This window comes from Antennarius striatus, chromosome 3 (assembly GCF_040054535.1).
Source record: "Antennarius striatus isolate MH-2024 chromosome 3, ASM4005453v1, whole genome shotgun sequence".
Classification (NCBI taxonomy): domain Eukaryota; kingdom Metazoa; phylum Chordata; class Actinopteri; order Lophiiformes; family Antennariidae; genus Antennarius; species Antennarius striatus.
This window is the reverse complement of record NC_090778.1, coordinates 10,948,488-10,969,924: the sequence shown is the minus strand read 5'-3', so window position 1 is coordinate 10,969,924 and position 21,437 is coordinate 10,948,488. Positions and strand designations below refer to the sequence as shown.

Genomic DNA, 21,437 nt, shown 5'->3' with positions numbered 1-21,437 from the left:
AAGGACAATGTGTTACTTTTGAAAGGTCAATGCTGATCTGTTATCCTCCTGATGTGTATATGAGGATGAGTTTGGAAAAGTGAGGACATTTTGGTTCATACTTCGTCAAAGCAAGTAGGTTTATGCTGGGACTCAGTTTTAACGTTAGGTTTAGGTGTTTTTTTAAATTATCAAACTCCTTCAAAACAGAACCATGGTACCTTTTTCTTGTCTGTCTCTAGTCTATTTACTAATTAGTGTAAATGATTAAAAAAAACTCCAAGAATTTACAAATCTGATCTATTGGATTGATTATTAGAACAGAAAACGACTTTATTCAGCAGCTTGTATATTGACCCATCTGATTTTATTCCTTTGGGGGGGAAAAATCCTGGAAAAATTTTATTGCAATTAATTCTGCTTCCAAACATTTTGAATTGTGCATAAATATCTAAATGAACCAATTTATTTTTAGAGTAGAGATTAACTTTATTTATCCCTTAAGGAGGTTCCATCAGGGAAATTGTTATTTGTAGAATGTGATACCATACCAGATTAGTGTAAGGTAATTGTAGACATATTGATATGATCTAATAATCAATATCACAGACTTCTTTGATAAGAGATGATATTAGCAGCAGGATAGAGCGTAGAGCAAGAATGAAGTTCATTAATATGACGTGATTAGACTTAATGAGGCCCTATAAACATGATTACAGTATTGTGTATATTATGAAACTAAATATTACCATCCTTATCTGTTACCGCTAGACACGACTTTGGCACATCGTTTAACTCTCATGACTCAAATAGCTGGAACTCTGTATTTCTGCTTTATTTTTCTCAGTTTATGTTTTTAATGTTTCTGCCACCGTGGGATACCCAGATAAACACCCACAAAAAACAAGACTTGAAAAAGAGTCCTCCAAGAGTTAATTAGAATTTGGCAGTTTTCTACTGGTCTTCCCTCCAGTTAAAATCGGCTTTGTTCATGTTTTCATTCAAAGATGAAAACAAAGGGAAACCCTTTTCCAATAATAGCAGACTTAGTGTTATGTAACCCTGATTGTCCACTTTTTCCCCAAAAATGTTTTTTTTAACTGTTATTCGAGTTTGCCCCATTTCAGTTTCATCTCTGTACTTGCCAGGGTTTTGTTTTTCAAGTAAGTGACATTTGCCAGTGTTGAGTGAGATTAGAAACCCTGCTTCTCTTTATTCCTCCCCCTCATCTCGTCTGTCAGACACAAACACTTTTTATGTTTATTAGTTTGTCAGCCATGTCCCGATCGTTTCCATGCCAGAGGATACTTTCTTTCTTTCCTGCCTCTTGTCTTTGTACTTTCTTGGCATGATATGAACATCGATTTTGTTACCAAAATATGTCCGGGAGTGTAGTGTATCATTTTCAAAAATATGCAATGGGGATACCGCTGCTGGCTGTAAATCATAATCTGGTTCAGTTCTGGCATCTCCTATCTGTACGTCTCCACGTCCTAAAGCGAGCGATAAACTGCCTAATGAGCAGAATCTTCAAATGACTGTGCGAGTTGGTGCTGGAAGGCCAGTGTTGTATGACTGTAACATACAGAATTATGAAAAGTTCCATTTTGTCCTTGCTGGTTTTTGCTGTATTTAGATTAGAAGGAAAATTTGATCAACTCAAGAAACAATGTTGATAACCTGATGTTTGGCCAACAGTGGAACTTGAGCAGCAGTGAATACTGTAGCACAGGGGTGTCAAAGTCAAGTACATGGAGGGCCAAAAAAACAAATTTGCTACAAGCGGAGGGCCGGACTGGTTCAATGTTTATTAAAACATATTGAAATGACCATAGCCTGTTGAACCAAGAGCTAACAAAGTGTATATTATTTAATGATTAAATTTTAAAAAAGCAATATTTTGTTATGGCTCTGTCAGTAACGTCAAGGGGAAACCTTTTCAACAGGCAAACAGCAAAAATGTAAATGTCCTTCAAAAAAAAACCCAAATCCTTAATATCAAGATAAATGCATAAATGACATTGCATGCATTATTCCCTGAGTCCATTCAACTGAAATAAATATATTTAAACAATAAAATTCAAAAATCTATGGCACACAGGCAAAACAATACTTCCTTCAAAGAGACATCATATCTTGTAGAAACACATGTAAAAAATTAACTGAATATGAAACTGAAAATATGTTAATTTCTGTGTTATGCTCACTTGTCTGAGGCTGACCCTGATATTTGATGGTGTCTCATCTTTCATTCAAGTTCATCAATGTTTGGGGTCAGGGTTCATTCAAGGATCAGGCTCTGAGCTGAGGAAACCCTCAGGATGGAGTGAAGGTGTTTATCAGTCAGACGGCTCCTGTGGGATGTTTTGTTCAGCCTCATCAGAGAGAACGATTGTTCACACAGGTCTGTGCTACAAAATTGAGGGAGAGTCCGAGCAGATTGGATGCGCAGCTGGGGCGTTGTGTCGGGGTTGAATCGTGCAAACTTAGCAGACGACACACATGTTTACCTTTTACCTCTTTGAACATGTACTCTGACTTCGACCTGGCTTGAAACCTGCTCTCAGCATCCACCTTCCTTTTAGCCAGTTTTGAGGAGAGGAGTAGCTAAATGCGACCTCCGCTCTGACTGCTGCAGCCTATCCCAGCTGGCTTAGGGCGTGAGGCGGGGGAAACTCTGGGTCAGTGCACCGCAGAGCCACGCAGAAACACAGACAACCACGCACACGCTCATTCCTACGGTCAATTTCGGACCGGTCAATTAACCTGAAGCGCATGTTTTTAGAGGTGGGAGGAAGCCGGAGAACCCCGAGAGAACCCACGCAGACACGGGGAGAACATGCAAACTCCACACAGGGCAGGATGCAAACCAGGAACCACCTTGCCATGCGGCGACAGACAGTGCCACCCTGATAAACTTTCGTTCAGTCATTTTCGTAACACGCTTCATCCGCTTGCACAGGTCACGAGGAGCTGGCACACAGACACACTGTTGATAAACTGTGAAATCCAAAGCCCGCTTGCTGCGCTGCAGTGACTTCCCCTGCTGTTGCATTGTGGGGAATGCCCACATCTGGCCCGTGGGCCTTGACTTTGACATATGTGCTGTAGAGGGTCAATACTGTTACCTTAATTTATATAGTAAGGATAAATTATTTAAATCAAACAATCACTTTTGTTATCTTACCTTCACCAGTCATAATGGAGGACGCCATGATTTTGACATCAGGTTGGGCTGACTGAGCCTTTACATTTCAAAGCAAAAAAACTCACCACCATGTATTCATGTAGTATTTTTCTTCTGAAACTAAACTTGTGTTCCTCAGTTCCATTGCATCAAGAGTGTTGCACGCAGCTCACACTATTCTTATGATTAATTAATCTGCCGTGGACACTATTCATGCGCAAACACAATGCAAACTCAATGCCTTGCTCCCAAATCCAGATGAATGCGAAGGTGGAGTGTTTACCCTCACAGGTATCCTTGACTTACTGAGAACATCTCAAAGTCAAGAAGTGATTTATGTTATGATTATGATGTAAAGAGTCATAGATCAAATGGAAATACATTTTGATGCTAATAGAATATGCTTTCATGGTGTCACACTATACATCTATTCAGAGACACTCCAATTGTTTGACCTGCACAGACTGCAGATTGCAGTGTCTTCTTGTTTGTGTCTTCCCCATTGTCTAAAAAAGGACATGAGTTAAAAAAAGAAAACATTAAAAAAAAATTTTAAACTATTTGCTCTCGCTTTTCTGTTTCCAACAGAGAGATCGTTTTGTAAAGCTTCTGGATCAGCTGCACAACTCCCTGCGTATCGACCTCTCAATGTACCGGGTGAGTGTCTGCTCTCAGCCACTGTTACTCCAGATTCAACAGATGCTGTACGTATGTGTGTGTGCGTGCGTGCGTGCGTGCGTGTGTTTGTGTGTGTATATGGGTACCCAGTGTACCCTCGTTCCTCGCAGTTAATGCTTTACATATGTGTAAGATCCATGGCTTCTGTCAATCAGAGACACAAAAGTGTCTTCCCACTTACTCACCAAAAGGTTTCTGGTGTCAAGTGGGCCCTGTCGTCTCACCAGACTTTTTTCTTCAACAATGATTTCCCCATCTTTTGGTGTTGTTCTTTGTTTCTTCCAAAATGTTCTTGATGTTAAGAATACTCCATTATCAGCCACTCAAATGTTTTAACTTTTTCTTTTCTAAACTGTTTGAAATTAGTAACTACTGAGCTCAATATGCTCACTAAAATGCAGCCAGTAAAAATACTGTCATCTGTAAGAAACCCAATATTATTCTTCCAAAAACACTCATCATCATTGTCTTTACCTTAAGAACAACTTTCCGGCCAGCAGCAAGGCTCGCCTCCATGATCTCAAGTCGACAGTGGATCTCCTGACAAGCATCACTTTCTTCAGGATGAAGGTTTGAAATAAAAATCTGTTTGTAGGCTCATGTCGCCAGTCAAACTTTATACCCAGTTACTTTATATTTCCTGTAGATTAAGGGAGAGTCTACTTCTAAAGGTGGGTGGGGGTCTCCCCGTCAGGTCAGAGCCTGTCATTGGTCTAATGAACAAATCAGAATGTGTGTGTTTACGAATTAGATTGTAAGATAAAGTAAAAATTACTTATATTTTTTTATAGCTCAGACTACATTAAGTTTGGACAGACAGTTGCAGCTTCTCACCATTCTGTGAAATGAAGTCATCAGGAGGCCAAATGTAGACTTCATGGGTGAACTAGTGCTTATCCAGCCGGATAAATAACATTGTTGCCACACACAGTTAAACTGCAGTTCTGTAGGATTGATTGCAGCCTCTGACTAATGTTTCTTAGAGTCAGCTTGTGCCACTGAGTTCAGGTCTGTTTATAAGGAGATCGATTCCACAGTGGAGGACAGATGAAAGGTCGTGGATCTGTGTGGGTGCCTGTGTGTTTGTGTGTGTTTATGTTTTCATATATTAATGTGTATATATTTTCTATTTCAGTTTGGAAAGAAGGGTGAAAGAGCTTTCAATCTTACTTTTGGCCTAAATCTGTCTAAGTATTTCTGTTTATGTCACCTTTCTTGGTGTATTTATGGTGACCTACTTAGACCTCGTGATTATTTACATATATGGAATATTGCATGAAAGCTGTATAACTTCAATTTCAAGGATATGCTTCCCAGTTTTCTCTTTTGACATCTTATTTCTCTGATGATGTACAGTACCTGACCAACATGATAACATATTTGCTTCCAGTATCTCTTAAGAACACATGGATGTTTGTGTGTTTTCAGGGAAATCACACCTGATGTTTCTGTTTGAAAACTATTGCAGGTCTTGGAACTGCAGAGTCCTCCCAGGGCAGCTAACGTGGTGCGGGACTGTGTCAAAGCTTGTCTGAATTCGACTTATGAATACATCTTCAACAACTGTCTGGAGTTGTTTAACCATCAATTCCAGCCTGCTGTCCAGCCGGTGAGTTGAGAATCATTGACGTGTTTTAGGTATGACATTAGAAGCGCTGTAGACATGGCTCAAAGAAAATAATCTCATTACAGGATATGTTAGTTAGCGTTAGCAGTTAGTTAATGTTAGCAGGTTACTTTACATCAGACATCCCTGCAGAAAATTATGAAAGCTGATCAGAACTTTTGGTCAGCTTTTCTACGGTGTGAAGCAGTGTGTTCTTTGATTAGGAAGCACAGATTGAGGTGAGGCAGTATGCACAAATTTTCTTGAAGCGCATCCCAGGGATGCACTACTTTCTTGAGGTAAAATGAACTCTGTATAAGGCACAGGTAACTCCTTACTGTCTGAATTTATTCATTATTATAAATATTTATATATCAAAAAATGTATTTCTATTTTATGATTTCAAGCAGATTCTTAATCAATGCTTAAAGAAGACCAGAAGCAGGTTGAAGGGTTAAACCATCGTCAGCACCCAAACACCCACAAAATTTAAGATGCAGGTTTTTGTCTTTAGGTGTGTTCCACAGTTTCATATTCTGAACTGCGAGCTTTGGTGCTGTAAGTTATTGCTAGGTGCTTCATGATACAAATCACTAAAGTGAAATATCTACTGTATATACTGTACTGTAAATCTTACTTCTTACTTCATTTTTATAATTTGCCTCAATTGGTGAACCAATCCATCAGGGAAGTAACTGTCTGCAGAACTTTTTTTACCTGCATCCACAAATATTCATGACTTGTGTCTAAACCATTAATATGGACTGTGTTTGGTATTAATTCACAATGGTTTGCATAATAATTCTGACTTTATAGGGCATGCAGAACCTTTTCACAGTAAACATAAAGCCAGAACACTTCAAAAAAATCCTCTTATTACAGTGGAAGAATAATTTTGTGATTTTTCAATAATTAAGTGCACATTGTCTTTTGAAATTGTTGTTGTTTTGCAATTGCAACAGATTTGAATTTTGAACTTTCTGAACATCTGATTACACAAATGTGTAAAATATCATGTCCACCAAAAAGATTCTCACATCTTTTCTTCTTCCCTCGTTGTTCTCTTTGCAGCCTGAGCCTGAGAAGAAAAAGAAGAAGGAAAAAGTGGAAGGCGAAGAGGATGATGATGATGATGATGATGATGATGATGATGAAGAAGATGAGAAGGAAGAGGAAGAGGAGGAAAAGAAAGAGGAGAGCCAGCAGGAAGAGCAGGGTCCTAGTATTCAGAATCTGGACTTCTGGCCTAAACTCATCACACTCATCGTGTCGATTATCGAGGAGGACAAGAACTGCTACACTCCTACCATCAACCAGTCAGTAGTGATTTATGGATTCGCTTGTCTGTTAACTTTTATTTCACATGTAGTTTTTTATAATAATTCCTTGTCATTTTTTTACCAGCTTATGTCCAAGAAACTATTTGTAATGACACAAAGTCATTAAATGTGTTTTAAAATACTTAGAATACTTATAACATCCTTTATCACATCCTCATTCCTGGAAGTTTCCAAATCAAATCTGAAATCCATTTAGCTTTTTCGCTGTCATCTCATGTTTTGCGGTATTCTTACATAAAATGACTGAAATATGGGAATGCAAATTTCCAGTACAAAATCTGAATTGTTCAAAAAAGATAAAATGTGTTTTGTGAAGTTTAGTTTTCACTGAGAAAAGAACAGAGTATACATTATCATATGTGTATCAATATTTAATGCAAATAAAGTAGAAGCAGTTTATTCACATACTTCAACAGCGGTGCAGTCACCCGTGATTTCCTGTCAGTCTTGTCCTGAGCCCTGACTTCTTTTACTCGTTCAGGTTTCCTCAGGAACTCAATGTGGGTAAAGTCAGCGCTGAGGTCATGTGGGTGCTGTTTGCTCAAGACATGAAATACGCCCTGGAGGGTAAGATTGTATGTCTCCGTATACAGTATGTGGGAGAGAAAAATTAACATGAAGAGTCTTGCAAATCCTGTCTGTTTTGTCATCAACTCTCTTCTTTTTGCCAACATCTCTTCTAGTTTTGCATAGAATTGAGCAATATCGCAGGAGCAACGGTGAGGTCATGGACAAACAAAATGCAGATACAGATAGTAGCGAGAAAGTGCATTAATCATATATGTGCTTCAATATAAGTAAATTCTTTATTAAAAGTATGTGGCAGAAATAAAGTAAAAGCCATTAAAGTTTTGTGCTGGTAAAGTCCCTGCAGTCATTGTGGTAACAGTGATGCTGAGGCTTTGACTGTCTTATATAAGACTTGTAGAAACTATAGCACCCAGGAACAAGTTCTAGAATTCTATATACTGTGAGTTTGAAGTGAAAATGTATGTGTAACTGTGTGTTGTGATGTTGTATTGTGCAGCTAAGTCATCAGTCTGTCAGTCTTTTCTCCACCTGTGCTTTCTGTCTCCAGCATTTCCTTACTTTCTCTAAAATTGGTCTCTTTTTGATTTTTGCTTTATCGGACTTCTTTGTCTCAGTTATTCTCCAAACTCTCATTGTTTTTTTTTTTTGTATTTCTGTCACCATCTCAGCTCCCTCCACGTTTCGCATCCGCAAAGTTGATTTCTATGCTGGTAAGAAGGTGTGTGTGAGTGTGTGTGAGTTTGCGCTCGCGCATGTATGTGTGTGTGCGTGCGTGCGTGCGTGCGTGTGTGTGTGTCTAAAATGATGGATGATTTAGGGGTTTGTAACCTCAAGATCTGAAAGAAAAATGGGTTTGCTTAGCTTTTTAATGAGAAGACCTCAGTCACCTTGTTTGTTTTTGGATTTTGAAATACACCCTCATCAACGTTAATGATCTCACAGCCGATGTATTATTAACTATAGATCATACAGCTCAGTATCCTTCCAGGACACTCGGTCATCTTAGAACTTTGGTGCTGACAGTTTTATTATTTTATTTTAGAGCGTTTTGCCACTGACTCCACCCATATTCTCACTGTTCTTTATTCTTCACCCTCATTGGAAATTTATTTGATTTTTTTGATCATGGTAATTAAAAAATAAACATATAAGTTTGAGATCTTCTTCTCTTTTCGGCTTTTCCCTTCCCTTCTTGATTGTAAGTGGATGACACTCATAACAAAGACATAATATGTGTGGTTTGGGATTGTGAGAGAATCTTTATATTTGTTTTGGTGATTATTTGGAGTCATTTATATTGTTTAATTTTTTTTTTTTTATTTAATTAAAAATATGTATATCAATAAATCCAGTTATTATTGAGATTCTGCTGAGAAACTACAAACATGGGCATTAAAAATTCACACTAATAAATTAGACTTTCTAATTATGAGCCAAAGTAAAAAAAACAAAAAAAGAATTAAGTCCATAAAAGTTTGCCTCGGCTGCCTTCTTCTTTTGTGCAGGTTATCACACATCAGTATAGAGAAACATCTAAAACAAATTCTTCAGCCTCCTCCTCCCCCCCTGTATTTTGCCTTCAGGGGTCGCCACAGCGAATCTGTTGCCTCCATCTAACCCTGTCTTCTGCATCCTCTTCTCTCACACCAACTACCTTCATGTCCTCTTTCACTACATCCATAAACCTCCTCTTTGGCCTCCTGCCTGGCAGTTCAAAACTCGGCATCCTTCTACCAATATATTCACTATCTCTCCTCTGGACATGTCCAAACCATCTCAGTCTGGCCTCTCTGACTTTATCTCCAAAACCTCTAACATGTGCTGTCCCTCTGATGTACTCATTCCTGATCCTATCCATCCTGGTTACTCCCAGAGAGAACCTCAGCATCTTCATCTCTGCTACCTCCAGCTCTGTCTCCTGTCTTTTCCTCAGTGACACTGTCTCTGACACTGTCTTTAGCATCCATCCTGCCTGTACACGCTTCTTCACCTCTTTTCCACACTCTCCATTGCTCTGGACTGTTGACCCTAAGTACTTAAAATCCTCCACCTTCTTGATCTCTTCTCCCTGTAACCTCACTCTTCCACTTGGGTCCCTCTCATTCACACACATGTACTCTGTCTTTTTGCTGCTAACCTTCATTCCTCTCCTTTCCAGGACAAACCTCCACCTCTCTAGCTTCTCCTCCACCTGTTCCCTGCTCTCACTGCAGATCACAATGTCATCTGAAAACCTCATAGTCCATGGAGATGAACTATGAGGTCCATGGACTGCATTATTTGGAAATGTTTTATTATATTTGTAATTTAATGATGGCATTATTATTAATAATAATATAATCTTAATATTAATATTAATATAATAATTATATTATAATAATAATAATCTATTGCTCTTTGTGATAATCAAGCCACTACCTATGATAACAAAAAAAATGTTTCCTGGTAGACAGGAAGTGATTATTCAACAGCAGCGGCTTCAACACACCTCAAGAGATACATGGTGGTGGTGCGTGTTCATATTTGTTTCTGTGTGTGTCTGGTTGTCGTTTTTATAGAACATGAGACACATAAGCTGTGTAAAACTGCCGACTACATGAACCTACACTTCAAGGTCAAGTGGCTTTACAACGAGTATGTTAAGGACCTGCCTGCCTTCACAGACACTGTGCCTGAGTACCCAGCGTAAGACAAACATGAACCCATTGCTATGTCTGCATGTCTCACCTTCTCTCCTACACACTTGTTTTATCCGTTATTTCTGCTCATCAGCTGATTATCTACTTGTAGTTACATGCGTAATTAAATAGATTACCTGTAAACTCAGCATCATTAAATAGCTTTGGACCTAAGGATGATAATAATGGTAATAGCATTAATAATCATGACACATTTAATGTCACAGAGCCTTTCAGAACAAGGTGAAAATGAGAGTATTAAATTAAAAAGCCATAAGCTTCAACTATGAGACAACACAAATAATGTACTTCAGATAAATCAAAATAATTGGAGAGTTATTTGAGGGAAGATTCAAACGTGTGTCTGCATCTTGTTTTCGTTCCAGGTGGTTCCTCCAGTTTGTCCTGGCCTGGCTGGCTGAGAACGAGGAGGTGTCGATGGAGTTCATGCACGGTGCCCTGGAGAGAGACAAGAGAGAAGGAGTGAGTCTGATAAACAGTAACGAGCGGGGCTTCATCTTTATTCTCTGACACTCTTCTCAACTTCATGACTTATAAACTGTCTTTAGTTTTCATAAAAAAGACAGGATTTGATTCTTTTTTTTTTTTAATATCCACTGAAAGAATACAACAGAGTGAGATGCTTTTTCATCTTGTGACGATGTTCAGCATCTTGTGGTTACTTAGCAACACATCACAGTCGATGTTTTACGGTGCGCTAACAAACTGCACTGAATTATAACAGTGGTTAAAGTTCAGTAATAAAAGAACAACTAAATTATAAAAAAAATACTGATGAAGTTCTGGACCAAAATCTGCTGAAATATAAATTGATCAGACAAAGTTTATCCATACAACAGTCCCAGTTGTTTGTTATCATTTTTATTTCTATTGTGATTACATAGACTTCTTGCATCCTAATGAGTCTACGGGAGTCCTTCAACTTCCAGACAGCAGTCTTTTCACCAGCTGTGAACTTACATTGTGAACTACACACTTAACAGATGAAAACTTTGAGTGGACGCGTCAAAATATAAATTAACTGAGGTAAATTCCTTGAAAAACCAGTAGGGTTTGGACTATTGACTAACACGTCTGTCTGTCAGCCTTGAGGATAACCAATCTTGCATTGATTCGTCATCCAATTAGAGAGACGGTGAGTATTCACACTGTAAGACGTGAATCTTTGCTATTTTTTTGTTTGTAAAGTTTAATACAGAGATTTTGTTTCCTGGTCTCTGGCTCTGCCTGGACTATTTATTATCAGTGTTCAAGAAGTGTTACAGGCTGTTGTGTTGACTGTGGATATTTTTGCCTCCATTCACTCGTCTGGTTGGAAGTAAATTTAGCATATTTATGTTCATGAAATGTCATTTTTCCTATTGAGCAAAAGAATTCCCTTACCAGATGTTTAATTACCGGTAGTAAAAATTATGCTATGTCTGTTTTCTAAGCTACAATACCCATAAATCACAGGAAAACAATGTCAGTGCTAGTAATTAACACTTCGGAACATTAAATCTAAGTGTAGTTTATTTTTATGTAAAATCTACTTCATTACAAAGAACGTCTAAGCTCAAGATAGCAGCCACATCCTGACATTTTTGTTAACATCTAGAAATTGAGATGTCGATGATAAGGTTGAAACAAAATGAAAGACAGCTTCACTATTATAAACTTTTCTTTTCTTTTGGATGTTCCAACTCATCCAGTTCTCTTTTTGGTCATCTCAGTGTCATATCATCAGGATGAAGGGCAGGTTTTATCTCTCTACCTTCTGATGGTCCCAAAGCTGCACCTCATATGAAAGAAACGGTTTTGTTGCACTGGGAGGTTTCTTTGGAGGCTTGTAGCTCATGGCTGGTGCTGATAATAGCAGACATGTACTTTTTCCTGGTCATTATACAGTAGATGACTTGCCTTTACTCTAGAATGGGCACAGACATTGCATATTATCAAGGATGCTGTTAGACCTGTCAATCTTTGTTATGTATTTCCCTCATATATACATATAGGAGTGATGCTTGGTTTTTATTTTTATCTTATATATGGATAAATGTATAGAGCAAAAGTGTTGCTGTGCACCAACAGACTACACCAGCTTAAACTATGGAAAAATCCTGTATAGTGACAATCAGAGAATGTTAAGATATTATTTCAGTCAGCATACATATTCTCTCCTTCTCATCTGTTTTATAAGCAGGTTGATAGAACCTTCGTTTTAATCTATTAGGGATGGATTTCACTGAGGAGCATTTAATATGATCCCCTTTGTCTCTTAAAGAGCCTGTTATGATCCATAGGTTAGCAGTAGGAAGGAAAGCCCATGTGATGTAAAAGCAGTGTTCACTGGGGAAATATGTTAATACCACAAGCCACCACACCATCCCTTTGGGTACCATTTCCATTTGAGCCATGTAGCTGATGAAGTTCAATAACCTGTCCTTTCCCACAACATGACCAACATTTCCAGCGAATGATAATGACTGGAATGGACAGAGTCCCTTGAAATCTGCAGAGTACAGTAATTACAGAACAGCTACAATAATGTAGAGCAGGAGAGGAAGTATGAGTCAGTGCAGAGGAGCACTTATTGAGAATGGCAGAGTAAAGATGGTAATTGAATGTCTCTTTTGATCGTAAAAGAGAACCATGCAGTCTAACATTTTTGAATTTGCTCTTTAATGCAGTTCCAACAGACGTCTGAACACGCTCTGTTCTCCAGCTCGGTGGTGGACATCTTCACTCAGCTCAACCAGAGCTTTGAGATCATCAGGAAGTTGGACTGCCCCGACCCGACCGTGGTGGGTCAGTACAACCGGCGCTTTGCCAAGGTGGGACACACACACATATGCACACGCACACACACACACACACACACACACACACACACACACACACACACACACACACACACACACACACACACACACACACACACACACACACACACACACACTATTTTAGAAAGTTATTCCCACTTTAAACTATGCATAAGTTTTCTTTAATTAGCTACTTCTTCAAGTATCTACTCCGGTCTTTTCTGTATCTAATTATATAGTGGACATGACCAGATACTTTGCTTTGCACTTCACAAGTACACTTAAGGTAGTTTCTTGCTTTGGACATAGTTTGATAAACAATTTCCAGCAAGGTTGCTTGTCCGCAGGTTCCCAATTCCCACCGCAGGTTCGGCTTTTCAAATAGTTCTAAAATCATTAGAGGAGGTTTTCAAGGAGTCCAGGGATTGTTTGTGTGTGTTACAAACATTTTGCAGTTCATCACTTCCTACATTAAACGGATGTTGCCGTCTGCAATAGATCTGCATGCAGGTAGCTAATAAAACAGCCAGACAAATGGGTTATATAGTCAGTTGTGAAAAATAACTGATGTATAGATGAGTTGAATCAAAACTCCTTCCCCTGCGAGGCTTTAAATCATGAGTCATTAAGATGTTCATAATGCGGCTCTTTTGAATTTTGTGGTCCTCTGAGATGTGGATTGATGTGCTTCAGGTATTTGGTATCAAAGTATAAACAGTGTATTTAGTGAACCTTGAGGTTCACATTTTTTTCTTTTAAGTTAATGAAACTCATTTTGCTTTTAGACAAAGTCTAATGAACCATTCCGTGCAGAAAGGTGTGCGTTTGTGTGTGTGTGTGTGCACGTGTGTGTGTGTGTGTGTGTGTGTGTGTGTGTGTGTGTGTGTGTGTGTGTGTGTGTGTGTGTGTGTGTGTGTGTGTGTGTGTGTGTGTGTGTGTGTGTGTGTGTGCTTGATGTGATGCCTCAATCAATACTGGACCCATGAAATAAAGAATGGTTAATGTAAGCCATCACTCCATGCCTTCTATTCCTCTGTCCCCTTGACTCCCTTTTCATTTTCCACCACTTAATCTCTTGCTTTACCTTTTCATCTCGCCGTCTTTGGTCTTGTTTGTTTTTCATCTACTCTTCTACTGTCCTGCTGTCTACTTAATTACTGCCCTCCTCGTCCTTAGTTTTCTGAGTCCCCAGATATTCCTCCATCGACATCACTTCTCTGTCTTCTCTCAATATATTGCCTGTTTTTCCAACTTCATTGCCTCATTTTTCCACCCTCCATGTCCTGTTTTGTTTTGTCATTTACCTTTTTCCTCCGTGTCTCTTCAAGCCCTTCAGGCCAGCCTAGTCACAGCTCATTTAGCAGTTCAGTGTGACAGGACAGGGAAGACAGACACATCAGCTAATGAGGGTAAAGGGAGACACTGAGTCACACAAAAAGAGGAAAACCTACTGAGTGAAGGAAGCTGCTGTGAGGCTAGGTGTTTAATGCATGAGTATAACAAGGCCGTCTGGCTGACTCAGCCAAAGTAAGGAAATCTGTCACAGTGAGCCTCAGAGCCTGTGAGGTAATAGGCACAGTTTTGTTGTTTAGGCTGATGAATGAACTTGTTGAATTATTTAAGATGCCCTGCAGAGGTTTTATTGTAAACAAACATGGATTCAAGTTTCCCATTAAAAGGCTTTCTACCCTCCCTGACAGAATTCTAACTCAACCGGCAAATATGCACTACTTTATATATATATATATTTGGAATATTTAGAAACACAATTTTTTCTTCCTCCTTCTTTTTTCGGGACAGCATTTCCCTGTGCATCAAGCCTTAGCAACCAGCTGTCAGTGAAGCTGATCGACCTTCATATCACTTTCATTCTATAAATATAGTTTTCTTTTTAGGCCGTATATGAAACAGTGAACTCATCGACCGCCAGTGCACCGCGCAGCCACATGGAGACACAGACAACTACACACACACACACACTCACACCTACGGGAAGTTTGGTGTTGCTCCTCTACTTGGTGCTTTATGGTAAATGAGGTGGGGGGGGGGGTTTACACACGGGAACACAGGAGCTGGAGTTGCGCCTGTTACATTGATGCTGTCATGGCGGACCTAGGTTGCTCACGTCAAGAGCAAATAAAGTTCTGAAGAAATATAAACGTCATGTTTATTAAGTCTAGCATTTGGGACCGGCCATTTAACCTGAAGCGCATGTTTTTGTAGGTGGGAGGAAGCCAGAGAAACCGGAGAGAACCCAGATGTAACTTATTAATGTAACTAAAAGTGACTTAATGTAATGTAAAATAAATGGAACTGCTCCTTAATATAATTCCTTAAAATAACTCTGAACTTATTATCAAGTTACATACAACAGTACAGTTGCGCGGAAAAGATATGTTTGCATGTAATAACATAAATCATTTCAATTTGTCAGGTTTTTAAACCCACAGAAGTCCATCAATCAAGGATCAAACTATCCAAGTGAATAAAGAAAAATATTTTTAAACACGTTAGGACATTAACATTGTTCAAAATGTTTTTGTCAGAGTTAAACTGGGCTTAATTACTGCATTGTGGGAAATGTAATTTCAGGTCAAAGCATGCTTTTGACCTATTTATTTTCAGAAAATGACATTTTATGCTCTCGCAGGCCGCACAAAATGATTTGTGCCACATTTGGCCACCGAGCCTTGAGTTTGACATGGCCACAGCTCTCCTTCGGTCTAACCACTGCAGACAAAGGAGAACGATGTCATTCCAACATAAAACACCTTCTGAACCACACCTCCAGCCTCATTCACCAGATTCAGAGCGTTACCCAGAGTGTTACACTGTGTTCTAGAATGTGTAAAAACCTTTACCTTACCCAGTACAGTTGTTTTATGCAGTAACAAAGCAAAATCGTTTTTAATCTAGACCCTCCTGATTCATTCCACACCACGCACGTGAGCCACATGATGTATACCAGGCTATGAACAGTTTAAAGTTTGTATTTCTGTTGATAAACTTGGTACGAAAACTCAACTTTCAATTCAAATAAAGTGAATCTTAAAAACAAACATTGAAGTCTTCAGAATCAGATGCCTTGCCAAGCTACACACCTTTCATAGTTTATTATTAGCCGTGAATTGAAAAGACTGAAAGTAAAAAAAAACAAGAAAAAGAAAAAGAATTGATATTGCCAGGTTTTTTTTTTTTAAGTTAGGTGTAATTTTCTTATGAATACTTAAAAAATGACTTGAGACATACTCAAGGAAATGCGGCCGCAGGAACATTCTGATTCTTGACTCGACTCTGTACTGAGAGGACATGCTCAGTTATGACTTACTGCTCTTCTATTGTGTCTTAATTTGTTTCTGTTGATTTTACATTCCTGTAATCTAAGTGACATAATTAGTTCACCATCTTCACTTCCGACGACCTGCTGCTCCTTCAGCAGAAATATGGGCATGTGCATTGTCACAAACTAAGTATTTCAGGCTATAGGAGTAAACAACAGTGTTTACATTCATTCATAAGTTTCCAGTGTAAATATGTTCCACTTGTGTGTTGTTTTGTTTCGACAGACTATCACCAAAGTGTTGCTGCAGTACTGTGCCCTGTTGGCCAAGAGCTTCCCCTCCTACTGTGATAAGGAAAAGATAGTGAGTCCTGCTGCTTCGCTCTGCTGCCGCTTCACTCTGAGCTCATCTTTGATTTAGAGAGGCTTTGAAATGTAGCGCAATCTGTGCACACCAGATTAATATTTTATTTGCTGCTGTCCTGTTCCTTGTCTCTTTAACGTCTATCTCTATTGTTTTCTCTTTGCTTCTTTCATCTTCCTGTTGTCTGCATTTTTTCCCTTGACCATTTTCTTGACCTCTTTCTTTCACTCTTGCTCTTGTCTTTTCATTTTATTTGACTTTCCTGACTTTCTCTTCTTGAAATAACTTTATTTTTCTGCCCTTTCCTTGACTTGTGTCTACCTGTGGTCTCTCTCATCCACCTTCCTCCAGCCTTGCGTGCTGATGAACAACATCCAGCAGATGAGGGTCCTGTTGGAGAAGATGTTTGAGTCCATGGGAGCTAAACAGGTGGGTAACAACATGTGCACACATACTGGACTAACCCTAACCCTGGATTCATGTCTTTAATACACTCACAGATGAGTGTTTTCCATGCCAGCATGCTGGTATAGATCTCACTGCTGAGGTCTTTGTCTGTGACTCAATAAAAACATGTTTGAGTTTTTATTCTTTACTATTATTATTGTTATCCCCGTATCCATTTTCTTGAACATTGAGACGACAGTAATCGTCTCGTCTTCAGCCACTTATCCGCTGTGCGGTCACGGGTATTGCTGGAGCCTATCCCAGCATACTACGGGTGAGAGGCGGAGTGCACCCTGACTGTGTCGCCAGCACATTGCGGGCGTTATTATTAGTAGTAGTGTTGCTGTTGTCTAAACATATAACCTGTTTGGTCCAACCCATCATTCTCCATGGAATTATTACATACATATTTTTTAGGGGTCCGTGTTGAAGTCAGAGAACTAGAGTTGAAAGGATGCAGGTGTATTTCATATTTATTTTGCTTGAGCAATCAGAATAAGTGGGTGTCTTCCTGTCGACAGCTTGCTGCTGAAGAGGAGAGGGTATGTGGAGGTTTCCCCCACTCCCCTTTCCCCCGTTGCCCCCTAGAACACAAACATTGACAGTAAACATGTTCATCAAACCCGCTCTTCCCTCCTGTCAACTGTAAAGACATTTCCCTCCAATAGCGTGTCTAGTTTCATGTTGATCCCAATCTACTCACAGATTAACTGCTTCACCTCCTCCCTAGACTCCCATTTTTCACTCCCATGTTTCCATTGAATGTGTGATGTTTAAGGAAAAAAACCCACTGTGCTTTCTGCTACTGTGCTGCTTCTCATCAAAAGCTTGAGAATGAAGAGGAGCCTGAGGAGTTTGATGAAGAGGTGGGTCAGCAACCTCTAACCTCATTGATTGGCTTGAATACAATGACTTCAGTCATTTTATTCACACAGGAAGCACATGGCTTTCTGTTTTACGTTTCATCATACCTGCTACCTGGGCTTTTCCTGCAGTCCAGTACAAACATTTGTTCTAATCAGGATTTAGTTGAATATCAGGCTTTTTGTGTTCTGAGTCTGTTTGTAAATCGCAACAAATCTCACAATCTGACATTATGACAGAACTGCTACCGTCTCCTTCCTCCTGTGCGGCTGAGAGACGTCAAGAACGCCTTCATTTTGAAATCTTGGTTCCACTAGGAATACCGTGTATTTCGAAAAGAGAATTTCAACAGTATTATGGAGTACCTGTTGTAATGTTTTTCTATGATGTTCAGTGAGATGAAATGTTGCCAAATATCAGTGTCACAAGAGTGTGATGGGCTGTGAACTGTCATTAATATTGATAAGATGTGAGCGTTTGTGGTAGAGTACAGAGAGATTTTTTTATCAGTATTCATATGCATTACAACATAGCAAAATGCATTTTTGTTAACTTGCTTGGCTAAGAACAAGGCCTTTGCATGTCGTACTTGGGCTTTTGTTTTTACTCTAAGACACATCCAAAGCCAGTTTTTATCCCCTGTTAATCCAGAACATGTCCTGCTACGGTAGTAGTAATATTAGTAGGAATCAAATCATGATCTCTTTTTTGTTCAGATTTTCTTTTGATTATAGTTTTTATGATTAGTTTTCATTTTCTTATCGTCTCCATCAGGCAATCAGTGACAATGAAGGAGAGGATGGCATGGTGGGTAGACTGCGTCAGCAGAAACATGATGAACTTATTAACAACTGTTAAATACCCTTGTTTTTATATTTTAAAATAACTGCTGTTTATTCGGGGGTTTTGTGGTCATTTTAATGGCTGCAGTCAGAGGAGACAAAGGTGAGAGGAGTTCTAGAGGTCATTTCCTCCAACATTTCAATCCATGATTTATTATTTCTAAACATTTTCTTGTCTTTTTTGTCCATTCCGTCACCAGTCTGGTTGTTCAGACTCAGATGGATGCGAGGTAAGACAAAATTAGGAAAGGGTGAACAATTTAGGCAAAAATTCTTTAAATCCATGACATCTATTATTATCAGCTGTACTGTTACTGTGAACTATTAATGTTAATATTTGGTATGAAGATAAAGAACATTTCTCAACTTTCTCATAATTAATTCGCCAAATGGCGATCTTTCTATATATCTCTGTATGTATGTATGGTCAGAGGTTACAGGACAGGTTTCTCTTATGTGCACTTTTGCACTAACTGTGATTGTAAGTATGTAAATTCAGATTTGGAATGGACTTCAACAACATTTTTACTCTCTAAATTGGAATTAGTTATTTTTTTTTGCTTTCATGCAAGCTTATGGCTTTAGTATAATAAAAACATAAATAAATGATCCACCTATACTACTTTGAAATTTCTATCTGCACATCCCCAAACACAGATGCTTAATCACAACATGCCAAAATGTCTATGAAGGCTCTGGTACCACATGCCAGCAACCTTCTTAACACTTTTACAGCTGTGTGCTTCCACAGCCTCCAGTGAGTGCTTAATAGACTTGACAGTGGGTTCCCAGATAATTGAATCCGATGATGCAGAAAGATGTTGCATTTAGCTGTCATTAAGAGACGTCTTCTTATGGCTCAGTTTGCCAGCCGACTGTTGGGGGTCAGAGAACATGTGGTACAGTCAGATTTGGAGCGAATCAGGAAAGCGTTGCAGAGTATCGAGCGTTGTGTTAATGGACGGAGTTATGATTCACCTTAACAGATGCTAAATGGGATGTTATACTGAGAATTCACATACTGTTAGGAGCTAGCTGAAGGTGCTGCTCCTTTGCTTTGGAAGATACGTCCTGTCTGAGGGTGTGTGTTTATAGACCATTTTGTGTGTGTTTTATTACAGCTATGGCAGAAATGTGGAAGCAGACAATTAATTTTGGCCAAAACTGATTTCCTCTCTTTAAGATCTTTTCCTAAATGTAGGGCAGTGTAAGCAAACACAACAATTAGAAATCTAAGATCAGTCATGCTCCTTAATTGATTGATTTTTTTAGCTTGTGGATAAATGTAAATCATCAGTGTGGGACTTTGGAGGTCTGTTTCAAATAATATTCCCTGAAAAGTTGTATGGACACAATTATTTTTGCACAAAGCCGTTGCTAATGCTCCCTGCCTTTCCCGTCCTCTCTGCTCCCGTCCTGAACTACCTGGTTTGTTCTTAGGTTGACAACAAAGACAAGGAAATAAAGGTCAGTTGTTCCATTAGTGACAGTTTGTTTTGTTCTAGACATCAAGCCTTTTCATGCAATCAGGACTTTGTTATTGGTATATTAGGCTGTATTTCTGAACTGCTCTCTGTCATAGAAAAAATAGTAAACTGCACACTTCACAGACTCGGTGTTGAATATAAGTTAAGATACTGTTTATGTTGCATTGAATTGTAATGAAGGCTGCACATTGCTGCTCATTGTGATCACATATTGTGATCAAAGGAAACAGTTTAATGAAATTGACATCCTCATGAGTCAAGTTAGTCTGATCACAAGTCAGAACCAAACTGAATTTAAAGGGCTGAACTTCAGTGTTCTGATATATTCTCGTATTTTTCTTTTCTTTTTTTTTACATGCACTGTTTTCTCTGGAAATATTGCCTGTTGAAGCTTTAGTTATTGGTTTTGCAGGATATGTAGTTGATTTATTACATCGGCCTCACACTGCTTTCATTCCAGGGGTCTGTCACTCAGTCTGTTAGCTCGCATCATTAAAAAGATGTTTCAGGGAGGTTCTAGGTGCCACATCGCTCCTGCTGTTACTCTGGGAAGATAAGAAATGTTAGACTAACAGACACACTAGTATACCAGATATTCTGAGAAAACGAAGGTGGCTCAAACATACAATTGAAAAATTGAAAAAAATATTATTCGAAGCAGGAATAATATCTCTGTTAATGTAAATGTTGCTACAAGTAATCCGTATAAAGTAGATGTTTTATTTTGTTTCAAGCTTTGTTTCAGCTGTTTAGTGTTTGTACTCCTGAAGTCTTCAGACAACAATGACAGTCAGGAGAAGAGGAGAATTACATTGAGGTTCATTTCTAAACCTAACCTCTCCTCTACTGCTGGCTGTCATCTCTGGACTGACTGAAATCTTTAAATGTTACCATGTTCACAATTTGTGTCTAAGTTTTTGCATCTGTGCTTTAATACTGTTTTTTCTGTCATTACTAAGACCAGTATGTTATGTTTCCCCACCTTCTTTCAATTTTTTTCTGTGTTTTATGTCTTAAAATCTTTCCAAAAGCTTGATCAGGAAAAGGTAGGCCCTCAGTCAACTTGTAATTCCTTTGAACTTAAGAATTTAACTTGCATTTACTTTATGTATTATCAGTGATTTGATTTGTCTTTTTTTCCTTTTCTGTCTCTCAATCACCATACTTCAGGCCAAGAGTGAGAAGGTGTGTTTCTGTCCAAGCTGTGTGTGTGTGTGTGTGTGTGTGTGTGTGTGTGTGTGTGTGTGTGTGTGTGTGTGTGTGTGTGTGTGTGTGTGTGCGTGTGCGTGTGTGTGTGTTCAAACTAGTTTTACTTATAAACATACTGTGTTG

The 21,437-nt window shown here is 38.9% G+C and overlaps 1 protein-coding gene across 1 annotated transcript in view; it reads left to right on the top strand.

Moving 5' to 3' along the window:
• LOC137592608 (protein unc-13 homolog B-like) overlaps positions 1 to 21,437 on the top strand; it is a 99,184-nt gene that overhangs the window by 58,666 nt on the left and 19,081 nt on the right. Inside the window, exons 14-23 of the mRNA XM_068310880.1 lie at positions 3,755 to 3,823; positions 4,325 to 4,414; positions 5,313 to 5,453; positions 6,522 to 6,766; positions 7,272 to 7,357; positions 9,880 to 10,006; positions 10,386 to 10,482; positions 12,690 to 12,833; positions 16,388 to 16,465; positions 16,817 to 16,894. Coding sequence (XP_068166981.1) covers positions 3,755 to 3,823; positions 4,325 to 4,414; positions 5,313 to 5,453; positions 6,522 to 6,766; positions 7,272 to 7,357; positions 9,880 to 10,006; positions 10,386 to 10,482; positions 12,690 to 12,833; positions 16,388 to 16,465; positions 16,817 to 16,894 — 1,155 coding nt within the window. The remainder of the gene's footprint in view (positions 1 to 3,754; positions 3,824 to 4,324; positions 4,415 to 5,312; positions 5,454 to 6,521; positions 6,767 to 7,271; positions 7,358 to 9,879; positions 10,007 to 10,385; positions 10,483 to 12,689; positions 12,834 to 16,387; positions 16,466 to 16,816; positions 16,895 to 21,437) is intronic.